This window comes from Oncorhynchus mykiss, chromosome 30 (genome assembly GCF_013265735.2).
Source record: "Oncorhynchus mykiss isolate Arlee chromosome 30, USDA_OmykA_1.1, whole genome shotgun sequence".
Lineage (NCBI taxonomy): Eukaryota > Metazoa > Chordata > Actinopteri > Salmoniformes > Salmonidae > Oncorhynchus > Oncorhynchus mykiss.
In genome coordinates this window covers 5067212-5094123 of record NC_050570.1, presented here as the reverse complement: position 1 = coordinate 5094123, position 26912 = coordinate 5067212, and the positions used below count along the sequence as shown (strand labels likewise).

At 44.7% G+C, this 26912-nt stretch overlaps 1 protein-coding gene across 2 annotated transcripts in view; it reads left to right on the top strand.

Moving 5' to 3' along the window:
* hps5 (HPS5 biogenesis of lysosomal organelles complex 2 subunit 2) overlaps positions 1 to 22176 on the top strand; it is a 50137-nt gene extending 27961 nt beyond the window's left edge. The window contains exons 13-21 of one of the 2 annotated variants that reach the window (XM_036969472.1): positions 2784 to 2939; positions 3512 to 3580; positions 7814 to 8391; positions 8499 to 8619; positions 10952 to 11101; positions 11349 to 11582; positions 17978 to 18084; positions 18240 to 18726; positions 21397 to 22176. In XM_036969472.1, the coding sequence (XP_036825367.1) occupies positions 2784 to 2939; positions 3512 to 3580; positions 7814 to 8391; positions 8499 to 8619; positions 10952 to 11101; positions 11349 to 11582; positions 17978 to 18084; positions 18240 to 18726; positions 21397 to 21457 (1963 nt within the window). In that variant the 3' untranslated portion in view covers positions 21458 to 22176. Of the gene's footprint in view, positions 1 to 2783; positions 2940 to 3511; positions 3581 to 7813; positions 8392 to 8498; positions 8620 to 10951; positions 11102 to 11348; positions 11583 to 17671; positions 17955 to 17977; positions 18085 to 18239; positions 18727 to 21396 lie in introns of those variants that run through there. The other variant, XM_036969473.1, reaches the window with a different exon arrangement.
* The last annotated feature ends 4736 nt before the right edge of the window (positions 22177 to 26912 follow it).

The following is a 26912-nucleotide window of genomic DNA, read 5'->3' as shown; positions in this document are numbered from 1 at the left end:
GTTGACCGTTGCTCTGGTCTTAGTGTCTGTAGTGTTGACCGTTACTCTGGTCTTTGTGTCTGTAGTTACATGTGACTGAGGTGGTGTTGACCGTTACTCTGGTCTTAGTGTCTGTAGTGTTGACCGTTACTCTGGTCTTATTGTCTGTAGTCACATGTGACTGAGGTGGTGTTGACCGTTACTCTGGTCTTAGTGTCTAGTGTTGACCGTTGCTCTGGTCTTAGTGTCTGTAGTGTTGACCGTTACTCTGGTCTTAGTGTCTGTAGTTACGACCGTTACTCTGGTCTTAGTGTCTGTAGTGTTGACCGTTACTCTGGTCTTAGTGTCTGTGGTGTTGACCGTTACTCTGGTCTTAGTGTCTGTAGTGTTGACCGTTACTCTGGTCTTAGTGTCTGTAGTGTTGACCGTTACTCTGGTCTTAGTGTCTGTAGTTACGACCGTTACTCTGGTCTTAGTGTCTGTAGTGTTGACCGTTACTCTGGTCTTAGTGTCTGTAGTTACGACCGTTACTCTGGTCTTAGTGTCTGTGGTGTTGACCGTTACTCTGGTCTTAGTGTCTGTAGTGTTGACCGTTACTCTGGTCTTAGTGTCTGTAGTGTTGACCGTTACTCTGGTCTTAGTTACATGTGACTGATGTGGTGTTGACCGTTACTCTGGTCTTAGTGTCTGTAGTGTTGACCGTTACTCTGGTCTTAGTTACATGTGACCGATGTGGTGTTGACCGTTACTCTGGTCTTAGTGTCTGTAGTGTTGACCGTTACTCTGGTCTTAGTGTCTGTAGTGTTGACCGTTGCTCTGGTCTTAGTGTCTGTAGTGTTGACCATTACTCTGGTCTTAGTGTCTGTAGTTACATGTGACTGAGGTGGTGCTGACCGTTACTCTGGTCTTAGTTACATGTGACTGATGTGGTGTTGACCGTTACTCTGGTCTTAGTGTCTGTAGTGTTGACCGTTACTCTGGTCTTAGTGTCTGTAGTGTTGACCGTTACTCTGGTCTTAGTGTCTGTAGTGTTGACCGTTACTCTGGTCTTAGTGTCTGTAGTGTTGACCGTTACTCTGGTCTTAGTGTCTGTAGTTACATGTGACTGAGGTGGTGTTGACCATTACTCTGGTCTTAGTTACATGTGACTGAGGTGGTGTTGACCGTTACTCTGGTCTTAGTGTCTGTAGTTACATGTGACTGAGGTGGTGTTGACCGTTACTCTGGTCTTAGTTACATGTGACTGAGGTGGTGTTGACCGTTACTCTGGTCTTAGTTACATGTGACTGTGTCACTGACTGTACCAGGGTTTCTTTTTCTAAACAGTGTTGCCATGTCTTGTGGTCAGCTAATGTCAAGATGTTTTTATTTAACATTTATTTAACCAGGCAAGTCAGTTAAGAACAAATTCTTATTTATAATAGCGGCCTACCAAAAGGCAAAAGGCCTCCTGCGGGGACGAGGGCCCCGGGATACAAATGTAAAATATAGGACAAAACACACATCACAACAAGAGAGACAACACAACACTACATAGGAGACCTAAGATGACAACATAGCAAGTTAGCAACACAGCATGGTAGCAACACAACATGACACCAACATGGTAGCAACACAACATGACGACAACAACATGGTAGCAAAACAACATGACAACAACATGGTAGCAACACAACATGACAACAACATGATAGCAACACAACATGACAACAACATGGTAGCAACACAACATGACAACAACATGGTAGCAACACAACATGACAACAACATGGTAGCAACACAACATGACAACACAACATGGTAGCAACACAACATGACAACAACATGGTAGCAACACAACATGACAACAACATGATAGCAACACAACATGACAACAACATGGTAGCAACACAACATGACAACACAACATGGTAACAACACAACATGACAACAACATGGTAGCAACACAACATGACAACAACATGGTAGCAACACAACATGACAACATCATGGTAGCAACACAACATGACAACACAACATGGTAACAACACAACATGACAACAACATGGTAGCAACACAACATGACAAAAACATGGTAGCAACACAACATGACAAAAACATGGTAGCAACACAACATGACAACAACATGGTAGCAACACAACATGACAACAACATGGAAGCAACACATGACAACAACATGGTAGCAACACAACATGACAACATGGTAGCAACACAACATGACAACAACATGGTAGCAACACAACATGACAACAACATGGTAGCAACACAACATGACAACAACATGGAAGCAACACAACATGACAACAACATGGTAGCAACACAACATGACAACAACATGGTAGCAACACAACATGACAACAACATGGTAACAACAAAACATGACAACAACATGGTAGCAACACATGACAACAACATGGTAGTAACACAACATGACAACAGCATGTTAGCAACCCAACATGGTAGCAGCACAAAACATGGTACCTACATTATTGGGCACAAGACAACGGCACGAAGGGTAAGAAGGTAGAGACACCTTAAACTGTTGTATGGTTTTGTCTGTTTAATTCTTTACCTACTACCGATACTCTACTTATGATGTGTCCTGTAGGAAAGATAAAGAGCTATATATATATTTATTTTTTTCTAAAATGTTTACTGGGTCTATGTCATCAGCAACTCCATGCTCCGTAGATAAAGGAACTACTTTAGACCAGAGGACGGTGGCATTTCAGAGTGGGTGTCACAGCAGATTTTTCTACTACAGTCTAGATTCTAACTGTCCTGTGTGTGTTTTTTTTCCTCAGTGTCTCCAGTTTTGTGAAGAAGACTACTGAGAAGATCAACACTCTCCAGATGAACTCTGACCTCTGGCCACGTCCCCCTGACCCTAAGGACGGGAGTCAAGGACATGTGGAGGCCGTAGCTACCACTGTACCGTTCCCAGAGGACGGTGACCACGAGTGAGTTGAGATATTGGCTTGCTTTTTTTCTTCTTGTTCTGATCTATACTACTGATTCTATATACTATTGATTCTATATACTATTGATTCTATATACTATTGATTCTATATATGATTGATTCTATATACTATTGATTCTATATACTATTGATTCTATATACTACTGATTCTATATACTATTGATTCTATATACTATTGATTCTATATACTATTGATTCTATATACTATTGATTCTATATGCTATTGATTCTATATACTATTGATTCTATATACTACTGATTCTATATACTATTGATTCTATATACATACTATTGATTATATATACTAACTATTGATTATATATACTAACTATTGATTCTATATACTAACTATTGATTCTATATACTAACTATTGATTCTATATACTATTGATTCTATAGTCTATATCCTATAGTCTGTCTTGGACAGCTTTAGCGATGTCCGCGCAGTAGGAAGCTGTCGTAATTTACAAAGCAATGAAATGGATTTGATGCCAGACCAAATTATTGTCTCTTCCCCCCCCCTTATTTTCCCTTGTGTTGTGTTTTACCCAGGGAGTGTCTGGACCAAGGAAATGCAGAGACGGATCAACAGGACCTGATAACGGCTACAGAGAAAGGGATGTGAGTACAGAGCAACACTACAACCCTGTTTATTATACAAGACTGTACATGGTAACACTAGATACTAACCCCTCTAGGACATGGTAACACTAGATACATACCCCTCTAGGACATGGTAACACTATACCCCTCTAGGACATGGTAACACTAGATACATACCCCTCTAGGACATGGTAACACTATACCCCTCTAGGACATGGTAACACTAGATGCATACCCCTCTAGGACATGGTAACTCTAGATACATACCCCTCTAGGACATGGTAACACTATACCCCTCTAGGACATGGTAACACTAGATACATACCCCTCTAGGACATGGTAACACTAGATGCATACCCCTCTAGGACATGGTAACACTAGATACATACCCCTCTAGGGCATGGTAACCCTAGATACATACCCCTCTAGGACATGGTAACACTAGATGCATACCCCTCTAGGACATGGTAACACTAGATACATACCCCTCTAGGACATGGTAATACTATACCCCTCTAGGACATGGTAACACTAGATGCATACCCCTCTAGGACATGGTAACACTAGATACATACCCCTCTAGGACATGGTAACACTAGATACATACCCCTCTAGGACATGGTAACACTATACCCCTCTAGGACATGGTAACACTATACCCCTCTAGGACATGGTAACACTAGATACATACCCCTCTAGGACATGGTAACCCTAGATACATACCCCTCTAGGACATGGTAACCCTAGATACATACCCCTCTAGGTCATGGTAACCGTAGATACATACCCCTCTAGGACATGGTAACCCTAGATACATACCCCTCTAGGTCATGGTAACCCTATATACATACCCCTCTAGGACATGGTAACACTAGATACATACCCCTCTAGGACATGGTAACACTAGATACATACCCCTCTAGGACATGGTAACCCTAGATACATACCCCTCTAGGACATGGCAACCCTAGATACATACCCCTCTAGGACATGGCAACCCTAGATACATACCCCTCTAGGTAATGGTAACCCTAGATACATACCCCTCTAGGTCATGGTAACCCTAGATACATACCCCTCTTGGACATGGTAACCCTAGATACATACCCCTCTAGGTCATGGTAACACTAGATACATACCCCTCTAGGACATGGTAACCCTAGATACATACCCCTCTAGGACATGGTAACCCTAGATACATACCCCTCTAGGACATGGTAACCCTAGATACATACCCCTCTAGGACATGGTAACACTAGATACATACCCCTCTAGGACATCGTAACACTAGATACATACCCCTCTAGGACATGGTAACACTAGATACATACCCCTCTAGGTCATGGTAACACTAGATACATACCCCTCTAGGACATGGTAACACTAGATACATACCCCTCTAGGACATGGTAACCCTAGATACATACCCCTCTAGGACATGGTAACCCTAGATACATACCCCTCTAGGACATGGTAACCCTAGATACATACCCCTCTAGGACATGGTAACACTAGATACATACCCCTCTAGGACATGGTAACACTAGATACATACCCCTCTAGGACATGGTAACACTAGATACATACCCCTCTAGGACATGGTAACCCTATACCCCTCTAGGACATGGTAACACTATACCCCTCTAGGACATGGTAACACTAGATACATACCCCTCTAGGACATGGTAACACTAGATACATACCCCTCTAGAACATGGTAACACTAGATACATACCCCTCTAGGACATGGTAACCCTAGATACATACCCCTCTAGGACATGGTAACACTATACCCCTCTAGGACATGGTAACACTAGATGCATACCCCTCTAGGACATGGTAACACTAGATACATACCCCTCTAGGACATGGTAACACTAGATACATACCCCTCTAGGACATGGTAACCCTAGATACATACCCCTCTAGGACATGGTAACCCTAGATACATACCCCTCTAGGACATGGTAACCCTAGATACATACCCCTCTAGGACATGGTAACACTAGATACATACCCCTCTAGGACATGGTAACACTAGATACATACCCCTCTAGGACATGGTAACCCTAGATACATACCCCTCTAGGACATGGTAACACTAGATGCATACCCCTCTAGGACATGGTAACTCTAGATACATACCCCTCTAGGACATGGTAACACTATACCCCTCTAGGACATGGTAACACTAGATACATACCCCTCTAGGACATGGTAACCCTAGATACATACCCCTCTAGGACATGGTAACACTATACCCCTCTAGGACATGGTAACACTATACCCCTCTAGGACATGGTAACACTAGATACATACCCCTCTAGGACATGGTAACACTAGATACATACCCCTCTAGGACATGGTAACCCTAGATACATACCCCTCTAGGACATGGTAACCCTAGATACATACCCCTCTAGGACATGGTAACCCTAGATACATACCCCTCTAGGACATGGTAACACTAGATACATACCCCTCTAGGACATGGTAACACTAGATACATACCCCTCTAGGACATGGTAACCCTAGATACATACCCCTCTAGGACATGGTAACACTAGATGCATACCCCTCTAGGACATGGTAACACTAGATACATACCCCTCTAGGACATGGTAACTCTAGATACATACCCCTCTAGGACATGGTAACACTATACCCCTCTAGGACATGGTAACACTAGATACATACCCCTCTAGGACATGGTAACCCTAGATACATACCCCTCTAGGACATGGTAACACTATACCCCTCTAGGACATGGTAACACTATACCCCTCTAGGACATGGTAACACTAGATACATACCCCTCTAGGACATGGTAACACTAGATGCATACCCCTCTAGGACATGGTAACTCTAGATACATACCCCTCTAGGACATGGTAACCCTAGATACATACCCCTCTAGGACATGGTAACCCTAGATACATACCCCTCTAGGACATGGTAACCCTAGATACATACCCCTCTAGGACATGGTAACACTAGATACATACCCCTCTAGGACATGGTAACCCTAGATACATACCCCTCTAGGACATGGTAACACTAGATACATACCCCTCTAGGACATGGTAACACTGGATACATACCCCTCTAGGACATGGTAACCCTATACCCCTCTAGGACATGGTAACACTAGATACATACCCCTCTAGGACATGGTAACACTAGATACATACCCCTCTAGGACATGGTAACACTAGATACATACCCGTCTAGGACATGGTAACCCTAGATACATACCCCTCTAGGACATGGTAACACTAGATACATACCCCTCTAGGACATGGTAACCCTAGATACATACCCCTCTAGGACATGGTAACACTAGATACATACCCCTCTAGGACATGGTAACACTATACCCCTCTAGGACATGGTAACCCTAGATACATACCCCTCTAGGACATGGTAACACTAGATACATACCCCTCTAGGACATGGTAACACTAGATACATACCCCTCTAGGACATGGTAACCCTAGATACATACCCCTCTAGGACATGGTAACACTATACCCCTCTAGGACATGGTAACCCTAGATACATACCCCTCTAGGACATGGTAACCCTAGATACATACCCCTCTAGGACATGGTAACACTAGATACATACCCCTCTAGGACATTGTAACCCTAGATACATACCCCTCTAGGACATGGTAACACTAGATACATACCCCTCTAGGACATGGTAACCCTAGATACATACCCCTCTAGGACATGGTAACACTAGATACATACCCCTCTAGGACATGGTAACACTATACCCCTCTAGGACATGGTAACCCTAGATACATACCCCTCTAGGACATGGTAACACTAGATACATACCCCTCTAGGACATGGTAACCCTAGATACATACCCCTCTAGGACATGGTAACACTATACCCCTCTAGGACATGGTAACCCTAGATACATACCCCTCTAGGACATGGTAACCCTAGATACATACCCCTCTAGGACGGCAGGTGGCCTAGTGGTTAGAGCGTTGGACCAGTAACCGAAATGTTGCAAGATCGAATCCCCGAGCTGACAAGGTAAAAAATCTGTCGTTCTGCCCCTGAACAAGACAGTTAACCCACTGTTCCCCAGTAGGCTGTCATTGTAAAGGAGAATTTGTTCTTAAAACTGACTTGTCTGACTTGCCAAATCAAAGATGTATAGCTAGTCTGATTTATAATACCCTTTTAAGTGAACATAGGGTTTTTAATGTTCCGTGTATTGTACCCATCTTAGCTCTCAGATCCAGGATCCCTTGGTTCTGTTGGACCCAGCCTGTCTCAAAGAAACTCTACAGGAGTGGATCCCTGTGTTGGAGAGGGTTCTAGGTCCTGAGCTGGATCTAGGTCTGGGAAAGCAGAGTCCAGCTGGTGAGGAGGAGGAGACGGAAGATGCTGCAGACAACCGTCCAGAGAACGTTCAGTCTGAGATCCCCTCGAGCTCTCCTGAGGGCCAGGAGGAAGGGAAGAGAGGAGAGGATTCCCCACAACAAAATGGAGGACAAGAGGACCAGAGGGAGGCTCAGGACCATCACAGACCTGACGAGGCCTCCACTGAAGAGAACCTGAGGGTGTGGTCCCCCAAACCTCTCCCCCCAGACCTCCAGGCTCACCTTACCCAGCTGGCCACTCTGTACCTGGAGCTGGGTTATTTTGGGGACCCCGTTGTCCAGAAAGAGAGGGGTGTAGTAGGGGTCAATGCATTCTTGAGACGGTTCTTCTTCCTTCTGGACCAGGAGCGGGTGAGGAGGATGTGTCTACTCGGCTACGGGGACCAGCCTGAGGTCCACATCTCCTTCATGGAGGCCATGCTAGGTGTGTACCATGGACAGGTTCTATGAAACACACACACACACACACACACACACACACACACACACACACACACGTTCACTATTAAAAGGGCGTTTCTCCACTGCCAGAGCTAACCCAGTCCAGTAAGGTGGTAGAGGTGATCCAGAAAGGAGACCTGCTCAAATCTCTACGCTGTCTCAGAGAACTACAACCCTGGAGCGCTCCGATGCTCCTCGCTCACCTGCACAGGTAGATAAGCCCCTCTCCTCCCTCGTCCCCCTCTCCTCTCTCCCTCACCTCTCCTCCTCCCCGTCTCCCCTCTCTTTCTCCTCCCTCTCTCCCTTCTTTCCCTCTACTCTCTCAACTCCTCTCTCCCCTCAACTCTCTTAACAGTCAACCACTAGCTTTATTAGTCAACCACAGCTTCACCTCACTTTTGACAGTCAACCACAGCTTCGCCTAGATTAAGCAGTCAACCACAGCTTCGCCTAGCTTTGACAGTCAACCACAGCATTGCCTAGCTTTGACAGTCAACCACAGCTTCGCCTAGCTTTGACAGTCAACCACAGCTTCGCCTAGCTTTGACAGTCAACCACAGCTTCGCCTAGCTTTGACAGTCAACCACAGCTTCGCCTAGCTTTGACAGTCAACCACAGCTTCGCCTAGCTTTGACAGTCAACCACAGCTTCGCCTAGCTTTGACAGTCAACCACAGCTTCGCCTAGCTTTGACAGTCAACCACATCTTCGCCTAGCTTCGACAGTCAACCACAGCTTCGCCTAGCTTCGACAGTCAACCACAGCTTCGCCTAGCTTCGACAGTCAACCACAGCTTCGCCTAGCTTCGACAGTCAACCACAGCTTCGCCTAGCTTCGACAGTCAACCACAGCTTCGCCTAGCTTCGACAGTCAACCACAGCTTCGCCTAGCTTTGACAGTCAACCACAGCTTCGCCTAGCTTCGACAGTCAACCACAGCTTCGCCTAGCTTCGACAGTCAACCACAGCTTCGCCTAGCTTCGACAGTCAACCACAGCTTCGCCTAGCTTCGACAGTCAACCACAGCTTCGCCTAGCTTCGACAGTCAACCACAGCTTCGCCTAGCTTCGACAGTCAACCACAGCTTCGCCTAGCTTCGACAGTCAACCACAGCTTCGCCTAGCTTCGACAGTCAACCACAGCTTCGCCTAGCTTCGACAGTCAACCACAGCTTCGCCTAGCTTCGACAGTCAACCACAGCTTCGCCTAGCTTCGACAGTCAACCACAGCTTCGCCTAGCTTCGACAGTCAACCACAGCTTCGCCTAGCTTCGACAGTCAACCACAGCTTCGCCTAGCTTCGACAGTCAACCACAGCTTCGCCTAGCTTCGACAGTCAACCACAGCTTCGCCTAGCTTCGACAGTCAACCACAGCTTCGCCTAGCTTCGACAGTCAACCACAGCTTCGCCTAGCTTCGACAGTCAACCACAGCTTCGCCTAGCTTCGACAGTCAACCACAGCTTCGCCTAGCTTCGACAGTCAACCACAGCTTCGCCTAGCTTCGACAGTCAACCACAGCTTCGCCTAGCTTCGACAGTCAACCACAGCTTCGCCTAGCTTCGACAGTCAACCACAGCTTCGCCTAGCTTCGACAGTCAACCACAGCTTCGCCTAGCTTCGACAGTCAACCACAGCTTCGCCTAGCTTCGACAGTCAACCACAGCTTCGCCTAGCTTCGACAGTCAACCACAGCTTCGCCTAGCTTCGACAGTCAACCACAGCTTCGCCTAGCTTTGACAGTCAACCACAGCTTCGCCTAGCTTCGACAGTCAACCACAGCTTCGCCTAGCTTCGACAGTCAACCACAGCTTCGCCTAGCTTCGACAGTCAACCACAGCTTCGCCTAGCTTTGACAGTCAACCACAGCTTCGCCTAGCTTTGACAGTCAACCACAGCTTCGCCTAGCTTCGACAGGTGTGGTTCCCGTGGGGGTTGCCATGGAAGCCAAGAAGGTGTGTGTGTGTGTTCAAACACACATGCATGTGGGGGTCTAGGAGAGGAAGTGTGTCCATCTGATGAATAGGCTTATGCCTGAACTAAATTTTGTACACTAATTGTAGTCTCACCCATTCCTTTCTAACGACCGGTCATTTTTGACCGGGAACACCACAGGTGTACAAAAGTTTAATAAAACACCCAACATTTTATATGAAATTCATCACAATGTATTTTGTGTGTTCAGATGCCCTGTGTGGACAAAGTCATGGAACCTTATGACAATCAGATTAAATGAACTACATTTTTCAGAGAGAAAACTTGTTAATTTGGGGCAGCGGGGTAGACTAGTGGTTAGAGCGTTGGACTTTGAATCCCCGAGCTGACAAGGTAAAAAATGTGTCGTTCTGCCCGTGAACAAGGCAGTTAACCCACTGTTCCTAGTTAAATAAAGGTAAAATGTAAAAAATCTATTAAAAAAAAATCGGTCCAATTGGACCGGAACACAGCAGTGAGGGTTAAGCCTACTGAGCATCATAATCTCTGTCTCACTCGTCTGAAGTTCATGATAACGTTCTCAAAAATCACCTTCCTCTCCTCTTTGTGTAGGTTGTATGAGAAACATGGAGAGTTAGCCGTTCGCTCCTTCACCCAGTTCTATCCCACAATCCTCCCCTCTGACGTCACAGCCATGGCCAAACATAGCCACTTCCTGGCTTACCTAGACAACCTTGTCCAATCACGGGCCGAGGAACAAAGGTAGGTTTACACTAAACTATGAAGTACAATGTTTTTATAGATCTTTCTCTCCATTTTAAAGAGTTAATGTATCACAGCCCATCAATATGAATACATCCAGGTCGCGTTCATTAGGGTACACAACGGGAAACATTTTATAACGTTTTGTAACAGAAACTACTCAAATACAGGTTATCCCTCTGTGCTTCAGTACATTCTTCTATTTGGTACCTAATGAACACCATTCTGTTCTGTTTCTCTCCCTTAGACTGTCGTTCCTTGGGTCCCTCCTCCAACCAGAGGCTCTGCGACAGGATTGGCTGGGGCTGGCCCTTACCCACGATGCACCTCAAAAGAGCGACACACTGACCACAGACGGACAACCGAGATGGCACTCCCATTTCTTCAGCTGGGGTTATGGTCGTCTCCTATCCCTCCTGATACGCCTTCCAGCTGACCTGGCCTCCAAACAGAAGATGGCTGAGACATGCAGGATCAACGGGTAAAGACTACACACACACACAGTACCAGTCGAAAGTTTGGACACACCTACTCATTCTACATTGTATAATAATAGTGAATACATTAAAACTATGAAAAATTACATATGGAATCATGTAGTAACCCAAAAAGTGTTTTAATTTTTTTTTAAATAAATGTTATATTTGAGATTCTTTAAAGTAGCCACCCTTTGCCTTGTTGACAGCTTTGCACGCTCTTGGCATTCTCTCAACTAGCTTCAACAGCTCAAATAAGCAAAGAGAAATGACAGTCCATCATTACTTTAAGATATGAAAGTCAGTCAATCTGGAGAATTTCAAGAACTTTGAAAGTTTCTTCAAGTGCAGTTGCAAAAACCATCAAGCTCTATAATGAAACTGTCTCTCATGAGGACCGCCACAGGAAAGGAAGACCCAGAGTTACCTCTGCTATGATGAAACTGGCTCTCATCAGGACCGCCACAGGAAAGGAAGACCCAGAGTTACCTCTGCTATGATGAAACTGGCTCTCATCAGGACCGCCACAGGAAAGGAAGACCCAGAGTTACCTCTGCTATGATGAAACTGGCTCTCATGAGGACCGACACAGGAAAGGATGACCCAGAGTTACCTCTGCTATGATGAAACTGGCTCTCATCAGGACCGCCACAGGAAAGGAAGACACAGAGTTACCTCTGCTATGATGAAACTGGCTCTCATGAGGACCTCCACAGGAAAGGAAGACACAGAGTTACCTCTGCTATGATGAAACTGGCTCTCATCAGGACCGCCACAGGAAAGGAAGACCCAGAGTTACCTCTGCTATGATGAAACTGGCTCTCATCAGGACCGCCACAGGAAAGGAAGACCCAGAGTTACCTCTGCTATGATGAAACTGGCTCTCATGAGGACCGACACAGGAAAGGATGACCCAGAGTTACCTCTGCTATGATGAAACTGGCTCTCATCAGGACCGCCACAGGAAAGGAAGACACAGAGTTACCTCTGCTATGATGAAACTGGCTCTCATGAGGACCTCCACAGGAAAGGAAGACACAGAGTTACCTCTGCTATGATGAAACTGGTACTCATGAGGACTGCTACAGGAAAGGAAGACCCAGAGTTACCTCTGCTATGATGAAACTGACTCTCATCAGGACCGCCACAGGAAAGGAAGACACAGAGTTACCTCTGCTATGATGAAACTGGCTCTCATGAGGACCTCCACAGGAAAGGAAGACACAGAGTTACCTCTGCTATGATGAAACTGGCTCTCATCAGGACCGCCACAGGAAAGGAAGACACAGAGTTACCTCTGCTATGATGAAACTGGCTCTCATGAGGACCTCCACAGGAAAGGAAGACACAGAGTTACCTCTGCTATGATGAAACTGGTACTCATGAGGACTGCTACAGGAAAGGAAGACCCAGAGTTACCTCTGCTATGATGAAACTGTCTCTCATGAGGACCACCACAGGAAAGGAAGACCCAGAGTTACCTCTGCTATGATGAAACTGGTACTCATGAGGACCGCCACAGGAAAGGAAGACCCAGAGTTACCTCTGCTATGATGAAACTGTCTCTCATGAGGACCGCCACATGAAAGGAAGACCCAGAGTTACCTCTGCTATGATGAAACTGGCTCTCATGAGGACCGCCACCGGAAAGGAAGACCCAGAGTTACCTCTGCTATGATGAAACTGGTACTCATGAGGACCGCCACAGGAAAGGAAGACCCAGAGTTACCTCTGCTATGATGAAACTGGTACTCATGAGGACCGCCACAGGAAAGGAAGACCCAGAGTTACCTCTGCTATGATGAAACTGGTACTCATGAGGACCGCCACAGGAAAGGAAGACCCAGAGTTACCTCTGCTATGATGAAACTGGTACTCATGAGGACCGCCACAGGAAAGGAAGACCCAGAGTTACCTCTGCTATGATGAAACTGGTACTCATGAGGACCGCCACAGGAAAGGAAGACCCAGAGTTACCTCTGCTATGATGAAACTGGTACTCATGAGGACCGCCACAGGAAAGGAAGACCCAGAGTTACCTCTGCTATGATGAAACTGGCTCTGATGAGGACCGCCACAGGAAAGGAAGACCCAGAGTTACCTCTGCTATGATGAAACTGGCTCTGATGAGGACCGCCACAGGAAAGGAAGACCCAGAGTTACCTCTGCTATGATGAAACTGGCTCTCATGAGGACCGCCACAGGAAAGGAAGACCCAGAGTTACCTCTGCTATGATGAAACTGGTACTCATGAGGACCGCCACAGGAAAGGAAGACCCAGAGTTACCTCTGCTATGATGAAACTGGCTCTGATGAGGACCGCCACAGGAAAGGAAGACCCAGAGTTACCTCTGCTATGATGAAACTGGCTCTCATGAGGACCGCCACAGGAAAGGAAGACCCAGAGTTACCTCTGCTATGATGAAACTGGCTCTCATGAGGACCGCCACAGGAAAGGAAGACCCAGAGTTACCTCTGCTATGATGAAACTGGCTCTCATGAGGACCGCCACAGGAAAGGAAGACCCAGAGTTACCTCTGCTATGATGAAACTGGCTCTGATGAGGACCGCCACAGGAAAGGAAGACCCAGAGTTACCTCTGCTATGATGAAACTGGCTCTCATGAGGACCGCCACAGGAAAGGAAGACCCAGAGTTACCTCTGCTATGATGAAACTGGCTCTGATGAGGACCGCCACAGGAAAGGAAGACCCAGAGTTACCTCTGCTATGATGAAACTGGCTCTCATGAGGACCGCCACAGGAAAGGAAGACCCAGAGTTACCTCTGCTATGATGAAACTGGTACTCATGAGGACCGCCACAGGAAAGGAAGACCCAGAGTTACCTCTGCTATGATGAAACTGGCTCTGATGAGGACCGCCACAGGAAAGGAAGACCCAGAGTTACCTCTGCTATGATGAAACTGGCTCTCATGAGGACCGCCACAGGAAAGGAAGACCCAGAGTTACCTCTGCTATGATGAAACTGGCTCTCATGAGGACCGCCACAGGAAAGGAAGACCCAGAGTTACCTCTGCTATGATGAAACTGGCTCTCATGAGGACCGCCACAGGAAAGGAAGACCCAGAGTTACCTCTGCTATGATGAAACTGGCTCTGATGAGGACCGCCACAGGAAAGGAAGACCCAGAGTTACCTCTGCTATGATGAAACTGGCTCTCATGAGGACCGCCACAGGAAAGGAAGACCCAGAGTTACCTCTGCTATGATGAAACTGGCTCTCATGAGGACCGCCACAGGAAAGGAAGACCCAGAGTTACCTCTGCTATGATGAAACTGGCTCTCATGAGGACCGCCACGGGAAAGGAAGACCCAGAGTTACCTCTGCTATGATGAAACTGGCTCTCATGAGGACCGCCACAGGAAAGGAAGACCCAGAGTTACCTCTGCTATGATGAAACTGGCTCTCATGAGGACCGCCACAGGAAAGGAAGACCCAGAGTTACCTCTGCTATGATGAAACTGGCTCTCATGAGGACCGCCACGGGAAAGGAAGACCCAGAGTTACCTCTGCTATGATGAAACTGGCTCTCATGAGAACTGCTACAGGAAAGGAAGACCCAGAGTTACCTCTGCTATGATGAAACTGGCTCTCATGAGGACCGCCACAGGAAAGGAAGACCCAGAGTTACCTCTGCTATGATGAAACTGTCTCTCATGAGGACCGCCACGGGAAAGGAAGACCCAGAGTTACCTCTGCTATGATGAAACTGGCTCTCATGAGAACTGCTACAGGAAAGGAAGACCCAGAGTTACCTCTGCTATGATGAAACTGGATCTCATGAGGACCGCCACAGGAAAGGATGACCCAGAGTTACCTCTGCTATGATGAAACTGGATCTCATGAGGACCGCCACAGGAAAGGATGACCCAGAGTTACCTCTGCTATGATGAAACTGTCTCTCATGAGGACCGCCACGGGAAAGGAAGACCCAGAGTTACCTCTGCTATGATGAAACTGGCTCTCATGAGAACTGCTACAGGAAAGGAAGACCCAGAGTTACCTCTGCTATGATGAAACTGGATCTCATGAGGACCGCCACAGGAAAGGATGACCCAGAGTTACCTCTGCTATGATGAAACTGGATCTCATGAGGACCGCCACAGGAAAGGATGACCCAGAGTTACCTCTGCTATGATGAAACTGGATCTCATGAGGACCGCCACAGGAAGGATGACCCAGAGTTACCTCTGCTATGATGAAACTGGATCTCATGAGGACCGCCACAGGAAAGGATGACCCAGAGTTACCTCTGCTGCAGAGGATAAGTTCATTAGATTTACCCCCCGTAGATTGCAGCCCAAATAAATGCTTCACAGAGTTCAAGTAACAGACACATCTCAACATCAACTGTTCAGAGGAGACTGATTGAATCAGACCTTCATGGATGAATTCCTGCAAAGAAACTACTACTGAAGAACACCAATAATAAGAAGAAACATGAGCAATGGACATTAGACTTGTGGAAATCTGTCCTTTGGTCTGATGAGTCCAAATTTGCGATTTTTGGTTCCAACCGCCGTGTCTTTGTGAGACGCAGAGTAGGTGAACAGATGATCTCTCCACGTGTGGTTCCCACCGTGAAGCATGGAGGAGGAGGTGTGATGATGTGGGGGTGCTTTGCTGGTGACACTCAGTGAATTATTTAGAATTATCGGCTCTTAACCAACCATGCTATTTTGTTTTGTTTTTTCACATTGTTCGTAACTTATTTTGTACATAATGTTGCTGCTACTGTCTCTTATGACCGAAAAGAGCTTCTGGACATCAGAACAGAACATCAGAACAGACCATCAGAACAGGACATCAGAACAGGACATCAGAACAGGACATCAGAACAGGACAGAACATCAGAACAGAACAGGACATCAGAACAGGACATCAGAACAGGACATCAGAACAGAACATCAGAACAGAACAGAACATCAGAACAGGACATCAGAACAGGACATCAGAACAGGGATCGGACGCTTCTTCTTTGGGATCCGAACACCTCAAACTTAGATTTGTCTGTCCATAATACTTTTTGTTCCAATCTTCCTCTGTCCAGTGTCTGTGTTCTTTTGCCCATCTTAATCTTTTATTTTTATTGGTCAGTCTGAGATATGGCTTTTTCTTTGCAACTCTGCCTAGAAGGCCAGCATCCTGGAGTCGCCTCTTCACTGTTGACGTTGAGACTGGTATTTTGTGGGTACTATTTAATGAAGCTGCCAGTTGAGGACTTGTGAGGCGTCTGTTTCTCAAACTAGACACTCTAATGTACTTGTCCTCTTGCTCAGTTGTGCACCGGGGCCTCCCACTACTCTTTCTATTCTGGTTAGAGACAGTTTGCGCTGTTCTGTGAAGGGAGTAGTACACAGCGTTGTACGAGCTCTTCAGTTTCTTGGCAATTTCTCACATGGAATAGCCTTCATTTCTCAGAACAAGAATAGACTGACGAGTTTCAGAAGAAATTCCTTTGTTTCTGGCCATTTTGAGCTTGTAATTGAACCCACAAATGCTGATGCTCCAGATACTCCACTAGTCTAAAGAAGGCCAATTTTATTGCTTCTTTTGTCAGCTGTGCTAACATAATTGCAAAAGGGTTTTCTAATGATCTATCAGCCTTTTAAAATTATAAACTTGGATTAGCTAACACAACGTGCCGTTGAAACACAGGAGTGATGGTTGCTGATAATCAGCCTCTGCACTCCTATGTAGATATTCCATTTAAAAAATCAACCGTTTCCAGCTACAATAGTCATTTACAACATTAACAATGTCTACACTGTATTACTGATCTATTTTATTTTATTTTAATGGACAAAAAGGTTGCTTTTCCTTCAAAAACGAGGACATTTCTAAGTGACCCCAAACGTGTGTGTGATGTACTTAAATACTGATCATGGGTGAAGAGACATTACTTGATTTCTGCCAGAGGGGGGCGATATCATGTCACCATTAAATGCAGGCTAATGTTTTTCCATGTGTACCTGTGTTAGGACTGTTATAATGACTGTGTTCTCTGTGCAGGTACTGGACTGGCTATGGGTACCTGTGTTAGGACTGTTATAATGACTGTGTTCTCTGGGCAGGTACTGGACTGGCTATGTGTACCTGTGTTAGGACTGTTATAATGACTGTTCTCTGTGCAGGTACTGGACTGGCTATGTGTACCTGTGTTAGGACTGTTATAATGACTGTTCTCTGTGCAGGTAGTGGACTGGGTATGTGTACCTGTGTTAGGACTGTTATAATGACTGTGTTCTCTGTGCAGGTACTGGACTGGCTATGTGTACCTGTGTTAGGACTGTTATAATGACTGTGTTCTCTGTGCAGGTACTGGACTGGCTATGTGTACCTGTGTTAGGACTGTTATAATGACTGTGTTCTCTGTGCAGGTACTGGACTGGCTATGTGTACCTGTGCTGTGAGCTCCAACGTCGTACAGAGGCTTTCTCTACCATCTGTAGACTGGACGACATGAGTCTGCTGGAGGAACCCAGTGGTAATGACTGTCATAGTAATCATCAAATTAAGGGATTAACCTCTGTGTACTACTACTACGGTTTAGTAAATATTTGGTCTACATGATCACAACCCTGAATGCTCTTATTTCTCTCTCTATATATATGTCTAACTCTCTCCTGGTGTGATTCTCAGGCATGGTGCCTCAGACCATGGATGAGTGGAAGATGCTTCTCCAGCTCTCTCAGCAGTGTAGTAACAGCAGACCGTCTGACCATATCCCAACCCCAGATCCCAACCCCTCCTCGGCTCCCACCCCCTCCTCGGCTCCCACCCCCTCCTTGGCTCCTACCCCTTCCCTGGCTCCTACCCCTTCCCTGGCTCCTACCCCTTCCCTGGCTCCTACCCCTTCCCTGGCTCCTACCCCTTCCCTGGCTCCTACCCCTTCCCTGGCCCTAGCCTCCAACGGGACCAGCCCCAGCCTGACCAACGGTGGCTCTGCAGCTGACCATATCCAGACAGAGGTGACTCCAGAGAACCTGGTCTTGCGTCTGGCCCGGGCTGTGGGCCCCGACCGGGCCTTTGAGGCCCTACAGGAGGTGGGGATGCAGTCGGACATGGAGCTGGGGCCACACTCCACCCTGGTCTGTGAGCTTCTCCGTGTGGCTGAGAAGAGACAGAGGTGGGTGATGGATCATACCAGGGACTATGATACCAGATACCAGGGACTATGATACCAGATACCAGGGATGATGATAACAGATACCAGGGACGATGATAACAGATACCAGGGACTATGATACCAGGGACGATGACAACAGATACCAGGGACTATGATACCAGATACCAGGGACGATGATAACAGATACCAGGGACTATGATAACAGATACCAGGGACTATGATACCAGATACCAGGAACGATGATACCAGGGACGATGATACCAGGGACGATGATAACAGATACCAGGGACTATGATACCAGATACCAGGGACTATGATAACAGATACCAGGGACTATGATACCAGGGATGATGATAACAGATACCAGGGACTATGATACCAGGGACGATGAAAACATATACCAGGGACTATGATACCAGGGACTATTATACCAGACACCAGGGACTGTGGTATCAGGGACTAAGATATCAGATACCAGGGACTATGATAACAGATACCAGGGACTATGATACCAGGGACGATGATAACAGATACCAGGGACTATTATACCAGATACCAGGGACTATGGTATCAGGGACTATGATACCAGATACCAGGGACTATGATACCAGATACAAGGGACTATGATACCAGGGGCGATGATAACAACAGATACCAGGGACTATGATACCAGATACCAGGGACTATGGTATCAGGGACTATGATACCAGATACCAGGGACTATGATAACAGATACCAGGGACTATGATACCAGGGACGATGATACCAGATACCAGGGACTATGATACCAGGGACTATTATACCAGGGACTATTATACCATATACCAGGGACTGTGGTATCAGGGACTATGATACCAGATACCAGGGACTATGATAACAGATACCAGGGACTATGATACCAGGGATGATGATAACAGATACCAGGGACTATGATACCAGGGACGATGATAACATATACCAGGGACTATGATACCAGGGACTATTATACCAGATACCAGAGACTGTGGTATCCGGGACTATGATACCAGATACCAGGGACTATGATACCAGATACCAGGGACTATTATACCAGGGACTATGATACAATACAAGATACCAGGGGCGATGATAACAGATACCAGGGACTATCAGGGACTATGATACCAGGGACTATTATACCGTATACTAGGGACAGTGGTATCAGGGACTATGATAACAGATACCAGGGACTATGATACCAGGGACGATGATAACAGATACCAGGGACTATGATACCAGATACCAGGGACTATGATACCAGATACCAGGGACTATGATAACAGATACCAGGGACTATGATACCAGGGATGATGATAACATATACCAGGGACGATGATACCAGGGACGATGATACCAGATACCAGGGACTATGATACCAGGGACGATGATAACAGATACCAGGGACTATGATACCAGGGATGATGATAACATATACCAGGGACTATGATACCAGGGACTATGATACCAGGGACTATGATACCAGGGACTATTATACCAGATACCAGGGACTGTGATACACGATACCAAGGACGAGGATACCAGGGACTATGATCAGCTAGTTAAAAAAAACATGTCATTGATTGATATCATAACAATCATCCCCTAGACAACACCAGGTTATACAAATAGGGCCGTAGACAACACCAGGTTATACAAATAGGGCCGTAGACAACACCAGGTTATACAAATAGGGCCGTAGACAACACCAGGTTATACAAATAGGGCCGTAGACAACACAAGGCTATACAAATAGGGCCGTAAACAACACCAGGTTATACAAATAGGGCCGTAGACAACACAAGGTTATACAAATAGGGCCGTAGACAACACCAGGGCCGTAGACAACACCAGGTTATACAAATAGGGCCGTAGACAACACAAGGTTATACAAATAGGGCCGTAGACAACACCAGGTTATACAAATAGGGCCGTAGACAACACCAGGTTATACAAATAGGGCCGTAGACAACACCAGGTTATACAAATAGGGCCGTAGACAACACCAGGTTATACAAATAGGGCCGTAGACAACACAAGGTTATACAAATAGGGCCGTAGACAACACAAGGTTATACAAATAGGGCCGTAGACAACACCAGGTTATACAAATAGGGCCGTAGACAACACCAGGTTATACAAATAGGGCCGTAGACAACACAAGGTTATACAAATAGGGCCAGAGACAACACCAGGTTATACAAATAGGGCCAGAGACAACACCAGGTTATACAAATAGGGCCAGAGACAACACCAGGTTATACAAATAGGGCCGTAAACAACACAAGGTTATACAAATAGGGCCGTAGACAACACAAGGTTATACAAATAGGGCCGTAGACAACACAAGGTTATACAAATAGGGCCGTAGACAACACAAGGTTATACAAATAGGGCCGTAGACAACACAAGGTTATACAAATAGGGCCGTAGACAACACAAGGTTATACAAATAGGGCCGTAGACAACACAAGGTTATACAAATAGGGCCGTAGACAACACAAGGTTATACAAATAGGGCCGTAGACAACACAAGGTTATACAAATAGGGCCGTAGACAACACAAGGTTATACAAATAGGGCCAGAGACAACACAAGGTTATACAAAAAACACATATGATACTAACGTTTCTCTGTTTTTCCTGTCTACCTCAGGGCTCTGATCCAGACCATGCTGGAGCGCTGTGATCGCTTCCTCTGGTCCCAGCATGCTTAGTGAGACAACACCAACCAACGCGCCTAGCGGGTCCTCAACCAACGCCATTCAGAACAACTATTACGGACAACTGCTATGGGGAGTAATGTTGGGGTCAATTCTATTTCCAATTCAGGCAGTTAAACGGAAATTTCATTTCCAGTTATCCACATTGAAAAAAGCAATTTAATTGACTGAATTGAAATGCAATTGATCCCAGCCCTGATCTGATCCAGAGCCGATCTGATCCGAAACAAGTTAAATTACCCTTAATGTGACCACAATGCTTACTAACTACTTTTTAAAACTGGGCCCTAATCGTTTATGTTGTACTGTTCATGACTACTTTTTAAAACTGGGCCCTAATAATTTATGATGCACCATTCCGGAGTTCCATTCCGCACCAACATTCTAGAATGCGACCTGGTACTGTCTAGAGAGGTGACTGAATTCAAGTTGTTATATTTTATAGTTGCCAAACCCCTGCCTTACCGAAGAAATATGGGATTAATCCTATAAATGATCTGAAAGTATTGTTTTTGAATTGTGAGGTCCTCGGATGCATTTTCCAGCCTGATAATGGTATATCTGACTTCCTCCTTGGGTCAAACTACTGCAACATGGTTATAAAAGCACCTGAATGAATCGTTTTGAAGACATTTGTGAAAATATAATTTTATTGAAATGCTCTAGTCTATTAATATAATATTTAATGTGAATAATAAAATATATGATGGTGATCTGATCCACGGATTGTCATTATTACAAATTAAACTTTATTTAAAGAATGCTTAAAAATGGGAGAAAGGCTTACTCCCTCCAGGATAAATGGATGTTTTCATGTTGCTGTGTGTGGAAGAAGTGAACGACACATGCAGAGCGTCTCTTGTGCAAGCGGGTGAAGTTGTTGTGTTGGTAGTACTGTCATTAGAGATCGTATTAATAACGCTGGAATGAAACGAGTCTTTTGTTTTCTCGTGAAACGGTGCGTGATAAATCCACACCTGGAACATCAAAGAGATACAACGAGGAGGAACGAGGGAGAGAGAGAGAGAGAGAAAGTACAGAAAAGTTGTAGCTGTATCTTGATGTCCTTCTAAAAGAATGTCTCAAACATAAAACATTACATTTTCAATTGGAACAAATTTGATTGACCTCCAAAAAAAAAAATTAGCTTGATTTTCCAGAAACAGTCCTCATATTATCTCTCCTTCTCCTCCTGTCCTTCGCATAATCCTCTCCACTCACTCATCTCCTATCTCCTCCGGTCCTGTCTTGCCCACCTGGTCGTGTCATTGGAAGCCCCTGGCTCGGTGACAATCAGATTCAAAGGTTTCGACATTCGGGCAGAGCCACTGAAGACACTGACACTCAGTGTTTTAGAACAGAGAGACAGATAGACGGGACTTCTTCTTCTTTTTTTTTAAATTGAAGACTGTGGAATAATATGGACGGCGTCACCGTTACATTCCATGCTGTTTATCCTGATCGGCATTACAGCTGACTTTTTTTCTTTTTTTGAAAGAGTCAAATCGGCACCTAGAATTATTGCTTCCTGATTCTTTGCAGTGGAATTCATAGCTATTCCATGTGGATGTATAATAAAACTACTGCGTCGTTCTCTAAGACAAGTGTCCTTCATACCCCATTAATGAACCCAGAGGGGGTGGGGGGGGGGGGGGGGGGGGGGGGGAGTTGTTTCGCCTCTAATGAACACATGTCTCTGGAGTTGTGCCTTCCTCTAATGAACACATGTCTCTGGAGTTGTGCCTTCCTCTAATGAACACACGTCTCTGGAGTTGTGTCTTCCTCTAATGAACACACGTCTCTGGAGTTGTGTCTTCCTCTAATGAACACACGTCTCTGGAGTTGTGCCTTCCTCTAATGAACACATGTCTCTGGAGTTGTGCCTTCCTCTAATGAACACATGTCTCTGGAGTTGTGCCTTCCTCTAATGAACACATGTCTCTGGAGTTGTGCCTTCCTCTAATGAACACATGTCTCTGGAGTTGTGCCTTCCTCTAATGAACACATGTCTCTGGAGTTGTGCCTTCCTCTAATGAACACATGTCTCTGGAGTTGTGCCTTCCTCTAATGAACACATGTCTCTGGAGTTGTGCCTTCCTCTAATGAACACATGTCTCTGGAGTTGTGCCTTCCTCTAATGAACACATGTCTCTGGAGTTGTGCCTTCCTCTAATGAACACATGTCTCTGGAGTTGTGCCTTCCTCTAATGAACACATGTCTCTGGAGTTGTGCCTTCCTCTAATGAACACATGTCTCTGGAGTTGTGCCTTCCTCTAATGAACACATGTCTCTGGAGTTGTGCCTTCCTCTAATGAACACATGTCTCAGGAGTTGTGCCTTCCTCTAATGAACACATGTCTCTGGAGTTGTGCCTTCCTCTAATGAACATGTCTCTGGAGTTGTGCCTTCCTCTAATGAACACATGTCTCTGGAGTTGTGCCTTCCTCTAATGAACACAAGTTGTACCTTCCTCATCTGACAGATCTGTATAGGTTTCTGTTTAATCTAGAGATTATAATCCAAATACTGGTGCTTGAGGAAACTTTTTTTTTTTAAGAGGATGGTTTTAAATACAGGCATCTTTAACAAAATGCTCCGTAATGTCGCTGTTCTTTATTAATCAAATTAATCAAATGTAAACATACTGTAGATGAATTTATTGCTATTGACTCAGTTAGACAAAATGGTTGAATGCCGAGAAGAATCTATCCACTCTCGCATTGCAATAAGAGCTCAAATGGTTCTGGTCAACAAGACCCGACAGAGAGTTCTTTGATGTTGAGGAGTTGTCACCAGACACACTGATAAGTGGATTCTGGACATTCCTAATGACCACACACACATGCGCATATACACACACTCACACACACACACACACACACACACACACACACACACACACACACACACACACACACACACACCCCCTGTTGACTGCTGCCAGGGTATAAATGAGTCTTCACCTGTTAAAGGAAGACATGCCACACACACACACACACACACACACACACCTGTTGATTACAACCCACGATGCTTAGCAGCACCCTTTAAAGTACATATTATTAATTCGGACCTCCTAAACACCGTGTTTAGGTTGATAAGTCTGTATGGTCCTAAATGACAGCCGTTTCAAACGCCAGCACATTCAAATGAACACTGGTTGATGCCTGATTCAGACCTGCTTCTTTTGGAGACCTGCAGTAACAGATAGATGGACATGCCACCCATGGTAAGGATGACTTTTTAAAGATATGGCTGGACGTCACCTTCTACCTTATTTACCTTCTTTACCTTCTTTCCATTACGATATTTTAAGGCAAAATAAATGGACGTGAAAGTGTACTGCCTCTATGTTGATCTGAAAGTATACTACCTCTATACTACCTCTATGTTGATCTGAAAGTATACTACCTCTATACTACCTCTATCTTGATCTGAAAGTATAGTACCTCTATGTTGATCTGAAAGTATACTACCTCTATACTACCTCTATGTTGATCTCAAAGTATACTACCTCTATACTACCTCAATGTTGATCTGAAAGTATACTACCTCTATGTTGATCTGAAAGTATACTACCTCTATGTTGATCTGAAAGTATAGTACCTCTATACTACCTCTATGTTGATCTGAAAGTGTACTACCTCTATACTACCTCTATGTTGATCTGAAAGTATACTACCTCTATGTTGATCTGAAAGTATACTACCTCTATGTTGATCTGAAATTATACTACCTCTATACTACCTCTATGTTGATCTGAAAGTGTACTACCTCTATGTTGATCTGAAAGTATACTACCTCTATGTTGATCTGAAAGTATACTACCTCTATACTACCTCTATGTTGATCTGAAAGTATACTACCTCTATACTACCTCTATGTTGATCTGAAAGTATACTGCCTCTATGTTGATCTGAAAGTATACTACCTCTATGTTGATCTGAAAGTATACTACCTCTATACTACCTCTCTGTTTATCTGAAAGTGTACTACCTCTATACTACCTCTATGTTGATCTGAAAGTATACTACCTCTATACTACCTCTATGTTGATCTGAAAGTGTACTACCTCTATACTACCTCTATGTTGATCTGAAAGTGTACTACCTCTATGTTGATCTGAAAGTATACTACCTCTATGTTGATCTGAAAGTATACTACCTCTATGTTGATCTGAAAGTATACTACCTCTCTGTTGATCTGAAAGTGTACTACCTCTATACTACCTCTATGTTGATCTGAAAGTATACTACCTCTATGTTGATCTGAAAGTATAGTACCTCTATGTTGATCTGAAAGTGTACTACCTCTATACTACCTCTATGTTGATCTGAAAGTGTACTACCTCTATGTTGATCTGAAAGTATATTACCTCTATACTACCTCTATGTTGATCTGAAAGTATACTACCTCTATGTTGATCTGAAAGTGTACTACCTCTATGTTGATCTGAAAGTATACTACCTCTATGTTGATCTGAAAGTATACTACCTCTATGTTGATCTGAAAGTATACTACCTCTATGTTAATCTGAAAGTATACTACCTCTATGTTGATCTGAAAGTATACTACCTCTATGTTGATCTGAAAGTATACTACCTCTATACTACCTCTATGTTGATCTGAAAGTATACTACCTCTATACTACCTCTATGTTGATCTGAAAGTATACTACCTCTATGTTGATCTGAAAGTATAGTACCTCTATGTTGATCTGAAAGTATACTACCTCTATGTTGATCTGAAAGTATACTACCTCTATACTACCTCTATGTTGATCTGAAAGTATACTACCTCTATACTACCTCTATGTTGATCTGAAAGTATACTACCTCTATGTTGATCTGAAAGTATACTACCTCTATGTTGATCTGAAAGTATAGTACCTCTATGTTGATCTGAAAGTATAGTACCTCTATGTTGATCTGAAAGTATACTACCTCTATGTTGATCTGAAAGTATACTACCTCTCTGTTGATCTGAAAGTATACTACCTCTATGTTGATCTGAAAGTATACTACCCATATGTTGATCTGAAAGTATACTACCTCTATGTTGATCTGAAAGTGTACTACCTCTATGTTGATCTGAAAGTATACTACCTCTATGTTGATCTGAAAGTATACTACCTCTATGTTGATCTGAAAGTATACTACCCATATGTTGATCTGAAAGTATACTACCTCTATGTTGATCTGAAAGTGTACTACCTCTATGTTGATCTGAAAGTATACTACCTCTATGTTGATCTGAAAGTATACTACCCATATGTTGATCTGAAAGTATACTACCTCTATGTTGATCTCGTGACAGAGTGTAAAATGTGGTTCTGGGTTCCCAGATGTCCTCTATGTCATTGTTTTTATGTTATACATGTCTTGTTGTTGTAGGGTCTCCTACTTGTTCTGTCTCTAACTCTGCTCTGCTGTCTACCTCACCCAGCTT